At 40.1% G+C, this 16,195-nt stretch overlaps 1 protein-coding gene across 1 annotated transcript in view; it reads left to right on the forward strand.

The window, feature by feature from the left end:
• The window catches only part of wdr17 (WD repeat domain 17), a gene marked incomplete at its 3' end in the record, with an annotated part of 78,229 nt that extends 62,793 nt beyond the window's left edge, over window positions 1-15,436 (forward strand). The window contains exons 16-18 of the mRNA XM_030130676.1: window positions 24-173; window positions 3,869-3,999; window positions 15,248-15,436. Coding sequence (XP_029986536.1) covers window positions 24-173; window positions 3,869-3,999; window positions 15,248-15,436 — 470 coding nt within the window. The remainder of the gene's footprint in view (window positions 1-23; window positions 174-3,868; window positions 4,000-15,247) is intronic.
• Window positions 15,437-16,195: the final 759 nt, after the last annotated feature.

The following is a 16,195-nucleotide window of genomic DNA, read 5'->3' on the forward strand; positions in this document are numbered from 1 at the left end:
TGTGTGTGTGTGTGTATGTGTAGGTCTGACCTGTCATCAGAACCGTCCCTTCACCATGGCCAGCTGTAGCAGAGACAGCACCGTACGCCTGTGGTCGCTCACTCCGCTCATCTCACCACTACTGCTGAACATCCTGACAGAGCAGAGCTGGGACAAGATCATAGGAAACACTGGTACACACTGTTTTATACACCCCTGTTATACCCCTGTTATAACCCTGTTTTACCCCTGTTATACCCCTGTTATAACCCTGTTTTACCCCTGTTTTACCCCTGTTTATACCCCTGTGTTTACCCCTGTTTTACCCCTGTTATACCCCTGTTATACCCTGTTTACCCCTGTTTTACCCCTGTTTTACCCCTGTTATACCCCTGTTATAACCCTGTTTTACCCCTGTTATACCCCTGTTATACCCCTGTTTACCCCTGTTTTACCCCTGTTATACCCCTGTTATAACCCTGTTTTACCCCTGTTTTACCCCTGTTATACCCCTGTTATAACCCTGTTTTACCCCTGTTTTACCCCTGTTATAACCCTGTTTTACCCCTGTTTTACCCCTGTTATACCCCTGTTATAACCCTGTTTTACCCCTGTTTTACCCCTGTTATACCCCTGTTATACCCCTGTTTTACCCCTGTTTTACCCCTGTTATACCCCTGTTATAACCCTGTTTACCCCTGTTTTACCCCTGTTATAACCCTGTTTTACCCCTGTTATACCCCTGTTATAACCCTGTTTTACCCCTGTTTTACCCCTGTTATACCCCTGTTATAACCCTGTTTTACCCCTGTTTTACCCCTGTTATACCCCTGTTATACCCCTGTTTTACCCCTGTTATACCCCTGTTTTACCCCTGTTTTACCCCTGTTATAACCCTGTTTTACCCCTGTTTTACCCCTGTTATACCCCTGTTTTACCCCTGTTTTACCCCTGTTATACCCCTGTTATAACCCTGTTTTACCCCTGTTATAACCCTGTTTTACCCCTGTTATAACCCTGTTTACCCCTGTTTTACCCCTGTTATACCCCTGTTTTACCCCTGTTATACCCCTGTTTTACCCCTGTTTTACCCCTGTTATAACCCTGTTTTACCCCTGTTTACCCCTGTTATACCCCTGTTATAACCCTGTTTTACCCCTGTTTTACCCCTGTTATACCCCTGTTATAACCCTGTTTTACCCCTGTTTTACCCCTGTTATACCCCTGTTATAACCCTGTTTTACCCCTGTTTTACCCCTGTTATACCCCTGTTATAACCCTGTTTTACCCCTGTTTTACCCCTGTTATACCCCTGTTATAACCCTGTTTTACCCCTGTTATACCCCTGTTATACCCCTGTTATACCCCTGTTTTACCCCTGTTATACCCCTGTTATATCCCTGTTATAACCCTGTTTTACCCCTGTTTTACCCCTGTTATACCCCTGTTATAACCCTGTTTTACCCCTGTTATAACCCTGTTTTACCCCTGTTTTACCCCTGTTATACCCCTGTTATACCCCTGTTTTACCCCTGTTTTACCCCTGTTATATCCCTTTTATACCCTGTTTTACCCTGTTATACCCCGGTTTTACCCCTGTTTTACCCCTGTTATACCCCTGTTATACCCCTTTTTTACGCCTTTTTTACCCCTGTTTTACCCCTGTTATACCCCTGTTTTACCCCTGTTATACCCCTTTTTTACCCCTTTTTTTACCCCTGTTTTACCCCTGTTTTACCCCTGTTATACCCCTGTTTTACCCCTTTTATACCCCTTTTTTACCCCTTTTTTACCCCTTTTTTACCCCTGTTTTACCCCTTTTTTACCCCTGTTTTACCCCTGTTATACCCCTGTTTTACCCCTTTTTTTACCCCTGTTTTACCCCTTTTTTACCCCTGTTTTACCCCTGTTATACCCCTGTTATACCCCTGTTTTACCCCTGTTTACCCCTTTTTTTACCCCTGTTTTACCCCTGTTATACCCCTGTTATACCCCTGTTATACCCCTTTTTTACCCCTTTTTTACCCCTGTTATACCCCTGTTATACCCGCTTTACCCCTGTTTGTTTTACCCCTGTCTCTTCTGTCTCTTTCAGACACTGCAATGGTTCTGGTTCTGTTGGCCTCACTGGTTTTGGTTCTGGTTCTTTCAGACACTGCTATGGTTCTGGTTCTGTTGTCCTCACTGGTTCTGGTTCTGGTTCTGTCTCTTTCAGACACTGCTATGGTTCTGGTTCTGTTGTCCTCACTGGTTCTGGTTCTGGTTCTGTCTCTTTCAGACACTGCTATGGTTCTGGTTCTGTTGGCCTCACTGGTTTTGGTTCTGGTTCTTTCAGACACTGCTATGGTTCTGGTTCTGGTTCTGTTGTCCTCACTGGTTCTGGTTCTGGTTCTTTCAGACACTGCAATGGTTCTGGTTCTGTTGTCCTCAATGGTTCAGGTTCTGGTTCTGTCTCTTTCAGACACTGCTATAGTTCTGGTTCTGTTGTCCTGACTGGTTCTGGTTCTGGTTATGTTGTCCTCACTGTTTCTGGTTCTGTTGTCCTCACTGGTTCTGGTTCTTTCAGACACTGCTATAGTTCTGGTTCTGTTGTCCTCATTGGTTCAGGTTCTGGTTCTGTCTCTTTCAGACACTGCTATAGTTCTGGTTCTGTTGTCCTGACTGGTTCTGGTTCTGGTTCTGTTGTCCTCACTGTTTCTGGTTCTGTTGTCCTCACTGGTTCTGGTTCTGGTTCTGTCTCTTTCAGACACTGCAATGGTTCTGGTTCTGTTGTCCTCATTGGTTCTGGTTCTGGTTCTGTCTCTTTCAGACACTGCTATGGTTCTGGTTCTGTTGGCCTCACTGGTTCTTGTTCTGGTTCTGGTTCTTTCAGACACTGCTATGGTTCCGGTTCTGGTTCTGGTTCTTTCAGACACTGCAATGGTTCTGGTTCTGTTGTCCTCATTGGTTCAGGTTCTGGTTCTGTCTCTTTCAGACACTGCTATAGTTCTGGTTCTGTTGTCCTGACTGGTTCTGGTTCTGGTTATGTTGTCCTCACTGTTTCTGGTTCTGTTGTCCTCACTGGTTCTGGTTCTGGTGCTGGTTCTTTCAGACACTGCTATGGTTCTGGTTCTGGTTCTGTTGTCCTCATTGGTTCTGGTTCTGGTTCTGGTTCTTTCAGACACTGCTATGGTTCTGGTTCTGTTGTCCTCACTGGTTCTGGTTCTGGTTCTGGTTCTTTCAGACACTGCTATGGTTCTGGTTCTACTTCTGTTGTCCTCACTGGTTCTGGTTCTGGTTCTTTCAGACACTGCTATGGTTCTGGTTCTGGTTCTGTTGTCCTCACTGGTTCTGGTTCTGTCTCTTTCAGACACTGCTACGGTTCTGGTTCTGGTTCTGTTGTCCTCACTGGTTCTGGTTCTGGTTCTGGTTCTTTCAGACACTGCTATGGTTCTGGTTCTGGTTCTGTTGTCCTCACTGGTTCTGGTTCTGGTTCTGTCTCTTTCAGACACTGCTATGGTTCTGGTTCTACTTCTGTTGTCCTCATTGGTTCTGGTTCTGTCTCTTTCAGACACTGCTATGGTTCTGGTTCTGGTTCTGTTGTCCTCACTGGTTCTGGTTCTGGTTCTTTCAGACACTGCTATGGTTCTGGTTCTGTTGTCCTCACTGGTTCTGGTTCTGTTGTCCTCACTGGTTCTGGTTCTGGTTCTTTCAGACACTGCAATGGTTCTGGTTCTGGTTCTGTTGTCCTCACTGGTTCTGGTTCTGGTTCTGTCTCTTTCAGACACTGCTATGGTTCTGGTTCTGTTGTCCTCACTGGTTCTGGTTCTGGTTCTGTCTCTTTCAGACACTGCTATGGTTCTGGTTCTGGTTCTGTTGTCCTCACTGGTTCTGGTTCTGGTTCTTTCAGACACTGCTATGGTTCCTGGTTCTCCTCCCCTCCTCTGTGGTAAAGTTTCTCGGGACATCAAACAGGACTTGGACAAACTGACCCTGGAGATCCGAGACAAGAAGCTGCGCTGGTTCTCCGAGTGTTTTTCGGTAACTGCACTGTAACAGCTGATGGAGTATTAGTGACGTGAATGTGTGATGGTCCAGACAGAGAACAGACAGAGAACAGAGAACAGACAGAGAACAGACTGGGAACAGAGAACAGACAGAGAACAGAGAACAGACAGAGAACAGACTGGGAACAGAGAACAGACAGAGAACAGAGAACAGACAGAGAACAGACAGAGAACAGAGAACAGACAGAGAACAGACAGAGAACAGACTGGGAACAGAGAACAGACAGAGAACAGAGAACAGACAGAGAACAGACAGAGAACAGAGAACAGACAGAGAACAGAGAACAGACAGAGAACAGACAGAGAACAGAGAACAGACAGAGAACAGACAGAGAACAGACTGGGAACAGAGAACAGACAGAGAACAGACAGAGAACAGAGAACAGACAGAGAACAGACAGAGAACAGACTGGGAACAGAGAACAGACAGAGAACAGACAGAGAACAGAGAACAGACAGAGAACAGACAGAGAACAGAGAACAGACAGAGAACAGAGAACAGACAGAGAACAGACAGAGAACAGAGAACAGACAGAGAACAGACAGAGAACAGACTGGGAACAGAGAACAGACAGAGAACAGACAGAGAACAGAGAACAGACAGAGAACAGACAGAGAACAGGCAGAGAACAGACAGAGAACAGACAGAGAACAGACAGAGAACAGAGAACAGACAGAGAACAGACAGAGAACAGACTGGGAACAGAGAACAGACAGAGAACAGAGAACAGACAGAGAACAGACAGAGAACAGAGAACAGACAGAGAACAGACAGAGAACAGAGAACAGACAGAGAACAGACAGAGAACAGACTGGGAACAGAGAACAGACAGAGAACAGACAGAGAACAGAGAACAGACAGAGAACAGACAGAGAACAGACTGGGAACAGAGAACAGAGAACAGACTGGGAACAGAGAACAGACAGAGAACAGACAGAGAACAGAGAACAGACAGAGAACAGACTGGGAACAGACTGGGAACAGAGAACAGACAGAGAACAGATGAACACGCTCCCTTACAGTAGAACCAGGTCCTGTTAGACCAGGGGTGTCATACATGTGGTCCGGGGCCCAAATACGTTCCACCAAAGGTTCCAGTCCCACCCCTGGGATGAATGTACACAGTGTATAAATTCCACAGTCCAGGCTGTGGAACTCATTTTAGTCATGGTTCCACATCCAGACCAATCTGATCTACAGTCCAAAAAAACAGCAGAAGAACCCACACAGAAGAACCACTGCAGATTTACTACTGGGTTTGATGGAACAAATAATCTGACATTATGTCTGTAAATAATGACAACTGCAAATGTTTGTCTTTGTTTTAGTGAAAAAAATCACATGAAATGATGAAAATACTTACATGTATAAACTATCAAAAGAACAGAAAAGGACTTCTGGTTATGGCGGCCATGTACGAAGACACATCTGGCGCTGCTCTTTCCTAGCTGCTACAGTTTCCACTAAAACATCTAAATTTTGCGGTAAAGCTTCGTAGTGTGGCGTTAGTGTGGTTACTGTAATGCTGAAGGTTGGAAAGTTGAGCAAAGATAAGAGCGAAGCGTCAAAGCAGCCGAAGCTAACCGACTCTCAGGTTCATGGTGAAACACAGAAGGCTAATGACGATATGGCAGAACACAGGCTAATGGAGTCGGAGAACTCGGCAATGTCCAGATGGAGACTGTATTGGCTGCAAGAAACTCCATGAAAACGGAGTTTTCGACCAGATTTGATGGGATTATGGCAGCGATAAATGCTATGAAGAAGGAGATAAGCGACTGCTCTGAGCGAGTGTCACAAGCTGAGCTACACATATCCAGTGCTGAAGACGAGGTAGCTAACCTGCAAGCTAAAGTAAAAACAAGCTGGAGTCAAAAAACAAAAGTCTGGAGGAGAAGCTTCTGGACTTGGAAACCAGATCTCGTTTGAACAACCTGAGACTTTTGGGACTACAGAGGGAGCTGAGGGCCAGGATACGTGCTCTTTTTTGGAAAAATGGATTCCAGAGCTGCTGGATTCTGCAACTCTATGAACCCCAGTGGTAATTGAAAGGGCACGCCGAATCAGACCGATGAGGGACAGCAAGGCGCCGCCGAGAACACTAATGATGAAGTTTCTCAACTACAAGGACCGGATGTCAGTACTGACTGATGCACGGGCCAAAAAGGAGATCCAGTACAAGGACCAGCAAGTCAGGTTCTGCTGAGACTTGGCTACGGGAATACACCAACTGAGGAAACAGTTCGACCCGGTCCGGCAGGAGCTGCGCAACCTGGGGATCCGACATGGAGTGATTCACCCCGCCGACCTTTTGGTCGCATATAAAGGACAAACCCGCGTTTTTAAGTCCCCAGGCGACGCACAGTCGTTCATAAAGAAGATCCGGGAGGATGCCGTGGACAGTTAAATGAGGAGGAACAATAACGGTAATGCCAGTACATGAGACTGCGCTGCATTTGAAGGACGGAGCTGTAACAGACTAAAAGGATTCAACCACACTGGCTGATACAATAATTAACAGACAGGACGAGCTTTTCACATAGCCACGCACATGTCAAAACGATATGGATCAGAATTTATATTTCATATTAAAACTCCATCCATTGGAATCTTAATACATGCACTATAATAATTTGGTATATTTTATATGGGGGATAAAATCTGTAACTGTTATGAAGTATAAACTCAGGACAAGATACGTTAAGTAATGTCTCAATGGGAACAGCAGCAGAGATTTGTTAGTTTAAGGAAAATAGGAAGTGGATGGACTGATCCTCACTGACTGTGGAACTGTCGCTAGCAATAACGGGAGACAGGAGATTTTTTTTCGGGGGGGGGGGGGGGGGCTCCCACAACTGTGGGCATGGGGGAAATGTTCAAGTTCACAATGTGGTTCTAACATCCAGATATGTTATGCTTCTCAACAAGTTTATTTCTTTATGGTAATCTACTATTTTCCATTGGGAATGTCTCAAGGAGTAAATGTTAATTTTGTTTCTTGGAACTGCAGAGGTCTGCAGCAACTTAGAAAAGTCAAACAAGTCATGAATAAATTAAAGGATGTAGACACCAAAATTGTATTTCTACAAGAAACTCATCTATTAGAAGAGGATAACAAAAAGATCAGGAGGAGGTGGCAGGGTGGTGTATTTACGGCCCCATTTAGGACCCTTATTCATACAACAGTCCCTTTTCAAGTCAAAGATGTAATCAAAGATAAAAGGGGAAGATACTTAATAGTCCAAGGTTCCCTAATCTCAGAAAATTTAAATTTAGTGAACCTGTATGGCCCTAACACAGGTGATTCTACATTTTTCGGAGATTAGTTCCTTATGCTATCAACACAACAACAACATGTAATAGCTGTAGGGATGTAACAGTATGAAAATTTCATATCACGGTTATTGTGACCAAAATTATCACGGTTATCATTATTATTGCGGTATTGTTGAAATGTGCTCAAAATGTACAAAAAGTACTAATACACACATAATATAATCAAGTTGTATTTTGAAAAAAAAACTAATACAGTAACATGCACAATGTACTTTCTGTTGCAGAAACATTCAAGTAATAACATGGAAACAACAAACATACAAATGTGATTAAAGCTGGAACCTGATGGACAGAACAGATCTGTGCACCAGAGGAGGAGCTGAGAGGAGCTGATCAGTGTCAAAGCCATTATCACTTCTGATTATCAGTCCAATTCATTATCACTTCTGATTATCAGTCCAATTCATTATCACTTCTGATTATCAGTCCAATTCATTATCACTTCTGATTATCAGTCCAATTCATTATCACTTCTGATTATCAGTCCAATTCATTATAAGTTCTGATTATCAGTCCAATTCATCATCAGTTCTCCTATTGATTCTGAGGTGTTTTTGAGTGGGAAAAAAAGGAGATGGACAGAAAAGAGTGGAGTTTGAACATTTACACATCAGATCATTCACAGTGTCACACATATACACTATTGTACACACATATACACACATACACACTATTGTACATACATATACACACATATACACATATACACTATTGTACACACATACACTATTGTACACACATATACACTATTGTACACACATATACACACATATACACACATATACACATATACACTATTGTACACACATATACACTATTGTACACACATATACACACATATACACTATTGTACACACATATACATTATTGTACACACACTATTGTACACACATATACACTATTGTACACACATATACACTATTGTACACACATATACACTATTGTACACACATATACACACATACACACTATTGTACACACATATACACACATATACACATATACACTATTGTACACACATATACACACATACACACTATTGTACACACATATACACACATATACACATATACACTATTGTACACACATACACTATTGTACACACATATACACTATTGTACACACATATACACACATATACACACATATACACATATACACTATTGTACACACATATACACTATTGTACACACATATACACACATATACACTATTGTACACACATATACATTATTGTACACACACTATTGTACACACATATACACTATTGTACACACATATACACTATTGTACACACAAAAAGAAAGTGAAACACAGTCAGATTTAACTGAACTATTTAATGAACAAATGTAAATATTCTGAAACAATGAGGATTTAAAACATGTTAGACTGATCTGATCCAGACTGGTCAGTGGTGGTCTGATCCAGACTGGTCAGTGGTTCAGTCCTGGTCAGTGTCCTGTGGTCCAGTTCCTCTGGAGGTCAGTCAGTGTTTGTCCAGTGTCAGTTCCTTCAGTTCGTAACTCCTCCTGTCCTTTGGTTTGGACACACATCATGTGTCTTTGTGCAGTTGTCGTTCACCGGTTTGGGCTCATTTGAACTGACAGGAGTTTGTCCTGAGTGTCTGTATTCAGACGGTTTCCATGTTGGGGCTGGTAAGGGGTTCACACTAGTGAGGACCCGGTCTGTCCGCTCGCTTGCTAGGACGGACTGCTTGTTCGGACCGACCCGCAGTCGGACGGACCGGGTCCATGCCCGCTATCCCCAGATGTCTGCAGCTGTGTCCTGCAGGTTCCTTCACCATGTTTCCAGAGGCCAAACATTACAAACTGCACACACACACCTGGAGTGCCGCTGCTTCTTCAGGAAATGAACAGTACCGTGCATTTTCTAGGTGCGGTAATCGAACACGGTTATCATAATAATTACAATTTAAACGGTAATACTAACCGTCGGAAATTTTACCGTGGTTTATCATTATACCGGTTATCGTTACATCCCTAAATAGCTGGGGACTTTAATTGGGTGTTAAAGCCCAACATGGATCGATCCAAAGGAGCAGATCAATCACATAACAGGTGTAGAACAGTAATTAACCGCTTCATTAAGGAATTGAATCTGTTGGATATAGGAGAGAAATGAAACCAAATGCCAAAGCTTACTCCTGTTTTTCTAATAGGTTTCAGACTTTTCAGACTTTCAGAATAGATTATTTTTTAATTTCCTCAGAACTACGATCAAAAATTCCAAATTGTTTGTGTGATAATATTGTGATCTCAGATCATGCACCATGTTGTTTGATGTACATGGATAAAAAATAGACAGAAGACCCGCCTAGATGGCATTTTCAGCATAAATGGTTACAAGATGAAGAATTTGTAAAATATATAGGAAAAAAGATAGACAAGTTTTTTGAAATGAATACTACACAAACATCTGCGGAAACAAAATGGGAAGCATTTAAAGCCTTTCTCAGAGGACATATTATTAGCTATACTGGGTCAAACTCAAAGAAGGCTCGTGAGGAACAATTGCAGCTGGAACAGAAAATGAGGATTCTCCAAGAAAAAGTTAATGAGAAAAGTAACCCACAATTGGAAAATTATTTACTAATTTTGAGAGCTGAATAAGACAAAGTTTCTGCCTCCAGTGCAGCTTCTAGTCTTTTAAGACTAAGGCAAACATTCTACGAGTAAGGCGATAAACCAGGTAAAGTATTAGCGTGGCAGATTAAACAATTAGAAACATCAATCACAACTATTTTATCCAATGGCCAAATTATTGTGGATCCTCAAGAAATTAATGATGCTTTCAGAGATTATAATGAGGGATTATATGATACCAATAATGAAACAGATTTACCAAACCTGAATAGATTTTTAGATGAACTATCTATACCCAAAAAAGATCTAGAGCTAGAAATTACCAAAGACGAAATAGAGCATGCTATCGATAATATGAAGTCAGGGAAAAGGGCTGGACCAGATGGTCTCCCAATAGATCTGTATAAAAAATGTAAAAATAAAATTGCTAACAGCGCTTTTGGAAATGTTTTTAGAGGCATTTTACAATGGCAGTCTCCCAACTTCTATCAATAATGCCTTAATTATTTTACTTCCAAAACCAGGTAAACCCGCTAACAAATGTGAAAACATGAGAGCCATTAGTTTGTTCAGTTCTGATCTTAAGATAATATGTAAGCTCTTAGCGAAACGCTTACAAAAGCTATTGCCAGGTATTATTGATAGAGACCAAAATGGTTTTATAATGGGAAGACAAGGTTTTCACAATGTGAGAAGGATATTAATATTATTCAAGCAAATAAAGAAATGCCTGACACAGCACTTCTATCATTAGACCTTCGATAGGGTCAAATGGCCGTGTCTTTTCAGGGTTTTAGAAACATTTGGGTGTGGGAATAACTTCATAAAATGGGTTCAGTTGATATGCAAACACTCTACAGCTGAAATGAGAACAAATAGAAATGTTTCAAAACCAATAAAAATTAGTAAAGGATGCCGGCAGGGCTGCCCTCTGTCTGTACTGTTTACACTGGCAGTGGAACCTTTTGCAATAGCAGTGCGATCACATTCTCAGTTTAGTGGAATAACAGTGGGGCAGACAGAGCACAGAATAGCTTTGTATGCTGATGATGTAATTTTAATGATGACAAAATTAAATAAAACAATTCCAGTCTTGTCACAGCTAATAGATGCATTTGGTGTTGTTTCAGGGTATAAAGTAAATAATACTAAGTCCTCTGTACTACTACTTAATGCAACTGAAAGAAAGAACCCAATCACTGAAGTAATCCAATTTAATGTTGTAGAACAATTTAAATATCTGGGAGTACAGATTTTGCCAAGGCTGGAACATGTTGTCAGTGCTAACTATGAACCTTTGATGATAGAAACGAATGAATCTGTTGATAAATGGACGTCATTACCAGTATCTACAATTGGGAGAATTAATATTTTAAAAATGAACATTCTACCTAAATTTCTTTACTTATTTCAAAACATTTCTCTGCCACCACCTTCAGAATTGTTTTCTAAAGTTAAAAAAAAATATTCCTTGGATTTATATGGAAAATAAGATGGCACGACTTCATTTGTCTCTACTGTATTTACCGTTTGACCGAGGAGGTTTGAAATGTCCAAATTTGATGTGGTACTACTGGGCTGCACAGCTGAGGTCTGTTATGTTCTATTTTTCAAAAAATGATTCTCCTCACTGGACTGAAATGGAATCTGATGGTCTAAAATGACCTCTTCCCTTATATATATATATACACTCAGGCACAGATAAAAGATTATGGAAACAAGCTAAAAATCTAATTGTAAAACACACGGTAAAGATATGGTATGATATATAAAAAAATACTTAAAAGAAACATACTCCGTATCACAATATAGTCCAATATGGGGTAATCACTTCTTCGTACCAGGTAGAGCAGATGCAACATTTAAATTATGGCATTTTAAGGGACTTACAGTAGAATGATCCAGGATCTATATAAGGTAGACTCAGATATAATGATGTCCTTTGATGAATTGAGGTCTAAATTCAAGCTAAGTAGAAAACATTTCTTCAAATACCTCCAGCTTAGAAGCTTTATTAAAGCGAATTGAGACAATATGTTCACCAAACCTCCACGATCTCCGTTGGAAGAAATGATGATAAAAGACAGTTTGAGAAAGGGTATCATATCAGAGTTTTCCAATTTGCTGACATCTGGCTCATCTGAAAGCTCACAATCTAAGTTATTTGCCTGGAAAGAGGACTTGCAGAGGGAAATTTCAGATGAAGACTGGAAAATCGCCTGTGCTGATGCCCAGTCCAAAAGTATTAATACACGCCTAAAACAAATGCAAAATAAATGGTTAATGCGGACATATGTGACACCGGTGGAACTAAATCGATACAGAGAAAACATTCTAGACACATGCACAAAATGTTTGGAACATAGAGGGACATTGTTTCACTGTATTTGGCAATGCACAAAGATTCAAAAGTTTTGGGAAGAAGTAAGAGCCATAATTGAGAAGATAATTTCAAAACAGATTTCACTGGATCCTAAGCTTTTTCTGCCGGGCTTATATTCACAGACACGTATTATAGTGAAAATGAACGAACCTTTCTAGACCTCAGCTTACTGTATGCCAAAAAATGTATCGCACAGTTATGGAAAATCTTCACAGACCAAATACAGCTCATTGGATGAGACTAATGCTATCGGACTTTCCATTAGAACAGATCACTTACATATTCAAGGCTAAACAGCACAGATTTGAGAATATATGGAGTATATTCCATCAATATATTTTATATATATATATATATATATATATATATATATATATATATATATATATATATATTCCATCAATATATTTCATCAATTATGCCAAGAACTCTGATTTAACAGATGTTCAAGTTGACTGATTGCTGTAGGCGGTACAGTTCCTAAACTTTTACAAGTTTTACTTTTTTCTGAAGTATGTGCTACATTTTGTATCTACTACAATTTAAAATCCACTTTGTATAGATTATCATTCATTAATATAGGAGGAGCAAATTGTTGTTGAGTCTGTGTTTATTTGTCGGTTTTTGTTTGTTTTTGTTGTTTTTTAGAGCTAAAACAGTTTTTGGATAGGCTGTTAACTGCTGAATTGATAGTTACTGTTTTTTTTATGATTAATTGATCAGTTTGAATAGTGTCCGTCTTCAAAAAGATCAGGGACGTACCTCGGTTGTGAACAGGGGAAGACAGCTGAGGGCGCCATTTTGGACCTTGGTAAACACTCAGAACTTTCCAGTGTTTTTTGACATCTAGTGAACGGTTCAACTGATTGGGGATCAGGAAGATGATCAACAGGATTATTGGACAATACTTGGTCTTAGATTGCAGCCCTCTTTATTTATTTATTTTTGTATTTCTTGTTTTTGAGTTTAATGAAGCAAACTGACAGCATACATTGAATGTAAATGGCTGATTTCATGCTGTCAAAATGTTAATAAAAATATTGTGGGGGGAAAAAAAATTTTAAAAAAATGTGAATGACCTGAAAAAACTAACATTTCTTCAGAAAAATCAGTGTAATTTTCTCAGTCTTCTTCCTCCACTTCTCATTAGTCCATGTGCATTCTGGATCAGATCTCCAAAGACACTAAACACTGAGGAACAGGAAGAAAAGAGTTCAAACTGGACTGAATTTAATACAGACATTTCAGGTTGGACACATTTGTTCAGGTTAGTCACAGTTTATTGGTACAGGAGAGTTTGGAAATGGAAAGAGTTTCACAATTTAATGTGATTTTTTGTGATTTGTAGTTGTCATTATTTACAGACATAATGTCATATTATTTGTTCCATCAAACCCAGTAGTAAATCTGCAGTGGTTCTTTTGTGTGGGTTCTTCTGCTGTTCTTATTGGACTGTAGATCAGATTGGTCTGGATGTGGAACCCACACTAACATGAGTTCCACAGCCTGGACTGTGGAATTTAGACACTTTGGAAATTCATCCTAGGGTTCGGACTGGAACCTTTGGTGGAACGCATGTTTGACAGTCCAGAGTTCAGTTATCAATTTAGACTTGTAACAAATGACCTGGAGCTTTTGTTTGTTGTTGGTGAAACTTGTTGTAGCTGTTTGACTTTGGAGGACAGCAGTAGTTTGAGGACGGACAAATCCAGCTAAAGCATTAGACTGGATAGCAGTTGTCTTTACTGAATCTGTCAGTGACAGCAGATTTAATCTAAAATATTACACTTAAACTCAACAGAACAAATACAGTTTCTAAAACACCAATTTGCACTGAAATGTCCTTGAAGAGGCAGCAGCGCCTCAAAGAAGTGCTGTCAGCTGTGGTTCACATCTGCAAAAACCAGACAGCTATGGAACTAAATCTGTCTCATCAGATTTTATATTATAAATTCTAGCACTGATTTTTCTTTGCACTGAAAGTAAGTATCTGAATTTTTTGTCTCTGAATTCAACTATGTTCATAAATTTAGAATAAAAAAAATTCAGATGTAAAAAAATTCAAAAGCAAAAAATTCAGATTAAAAAAAATAATATACAAAAAATTCAGATGCAAAAAGTTCAAAAGCAAAAAATTCAGATGCAAAAAATTCAGATCAGACATCCGCGCTGACTGTCTTCCTGCATTGGTGTCACATGACCAACCTAACTTAACTCGATTGATTGGCTGTCGATTCTACTTGAGATAGAATTGATTGCTTGTCCTTGGTGTCTCAGAAGTGTGATCTAAATTTTTTACATCTGAATTTTTTGCTTTTGAATTTTCTACATCTGAATTTTTTGCTTCAGAATTTTCTGCATCTGAATTTTTTGCGTCTGATTTTTTTGCTTCAGAATTTTTTGCATCTGAATTTTTTGCTTCAGAATTTTTGCATCTGAATTTTTTGCTTCAAAATTTTTTGCATCGGAATTGTTTGCATCTGAATTTTTTGCTTCAAAATTTTTTGCATCTGAATTTTTAGTTTCAGATTTTTTTGCATCTGAATTTTTTTTCATCGGAATTTTTTACTTTTGAATTTTTTTGTGTCTGAATTTTTTGCATGTCATGTTTTTGTATCTGAATTTTTTACATCTGATTTTTTTTGCTTCAGAATTTTTTGCATCTGAATTTTTTTTATTCTAAATTTATGAACATAACTGAATTCAGAGACAAAAAATTCAGCGCAAGAAATTCAATAGCTTTTATAATTCCAAATCTGATGAGACAGATGTACTTCTGTAGACAGCAGACACACATGATCATATGACTTTAAACACTGAACATGAAAACACATTCTACATGTATGTTTGTATATGGACATATATGTGCACAGCAGTTACGTGTGTGTGTCTGTTTCAGCCTCCAGGGGGCAGCACTAACCTGTGGGACCTGGTGTCGGTCATTAACGGTCAGGACGACTCTCTGCTTCCGACCAGTTACAGTAAAGGAGTCATGCACATGAAGCACCTGCTCAAGTTCAAAACAGTAAGACACGCCCCTTTTCCACCTGCTCGAGTTCAAAACTGGCTTCATCTACTGTTGATACCGGTTAGGCCCCGCCCACTAAATCCATCATCACTGTTCACCAACATGTATACGGTCTGTACACTGGCCTCATCCAAACAGTGTCCCAATGTCTGTTACCTCCAACAGGAGGTACTGGGATCACTTTGCTTTGCGTTTTTGTGTGTTTGTTTGTTTGTTTGTTTTCATCTTTAGTGTAAAACTCTTCCACCCATCTTTCCCAGATCTTCCCCACAGATAGGCCTAGGCCCTGGGACCAACCCAGTCCATTTTGGTCCCAGTAGGACAAAGTTCAAGGTCACAGCAAGGTCACAACATCTACAGTTTTCCATCTGTCATCACTGAGACATTTTCCAAAATTCATCCAAAATTCCAAACAACTCTGATTCTCCTCCAGTTGGATCCACCTGTAGCTTAGAACAGTCTCTTGTATGTGGAACTAAATTGTCCACATCCACTGTGGAATGTGGACTCTGTGGACATTTACACTGAACACTGAAAATCCCATTTCCCACACATTTAAAATTAGAACTCAACTAATATTGATGTGAATTGAATCTAATTGGACAGACACATGACTGGGACCAGATTCAACTGTTTCTGTGTATGGAACAACCTGGAAACTGTTGGATTTAAACAGACAGAGTGGATCCACACATGCACAGAGTTCAGGCTGAAGGAGGAGCTCTGAGTTCTGAACACTGGTTTCGTTTGTGAACGTGTACGACCATTCCTCACTTTCAGGCTGCAACATGTTGAGGGGGAAGGTGCAACAGAGGCAAT

This window comes from Sphaeramia orbicularis, unplaced genomic scaffold (genome assembly GCF_902148855.1).
Source record: "Sphaeramia orbicularis unplaced genomic scaffold, fSphaOr1.1, whole genome shotgun sequence".
Lineage (NCBI taxonomy): Eukaryota > Metazoa > Chordata > Actinopteri > Kurtiformes > Apogonidae > Sphaeramia > Sphaeramia orbicularis.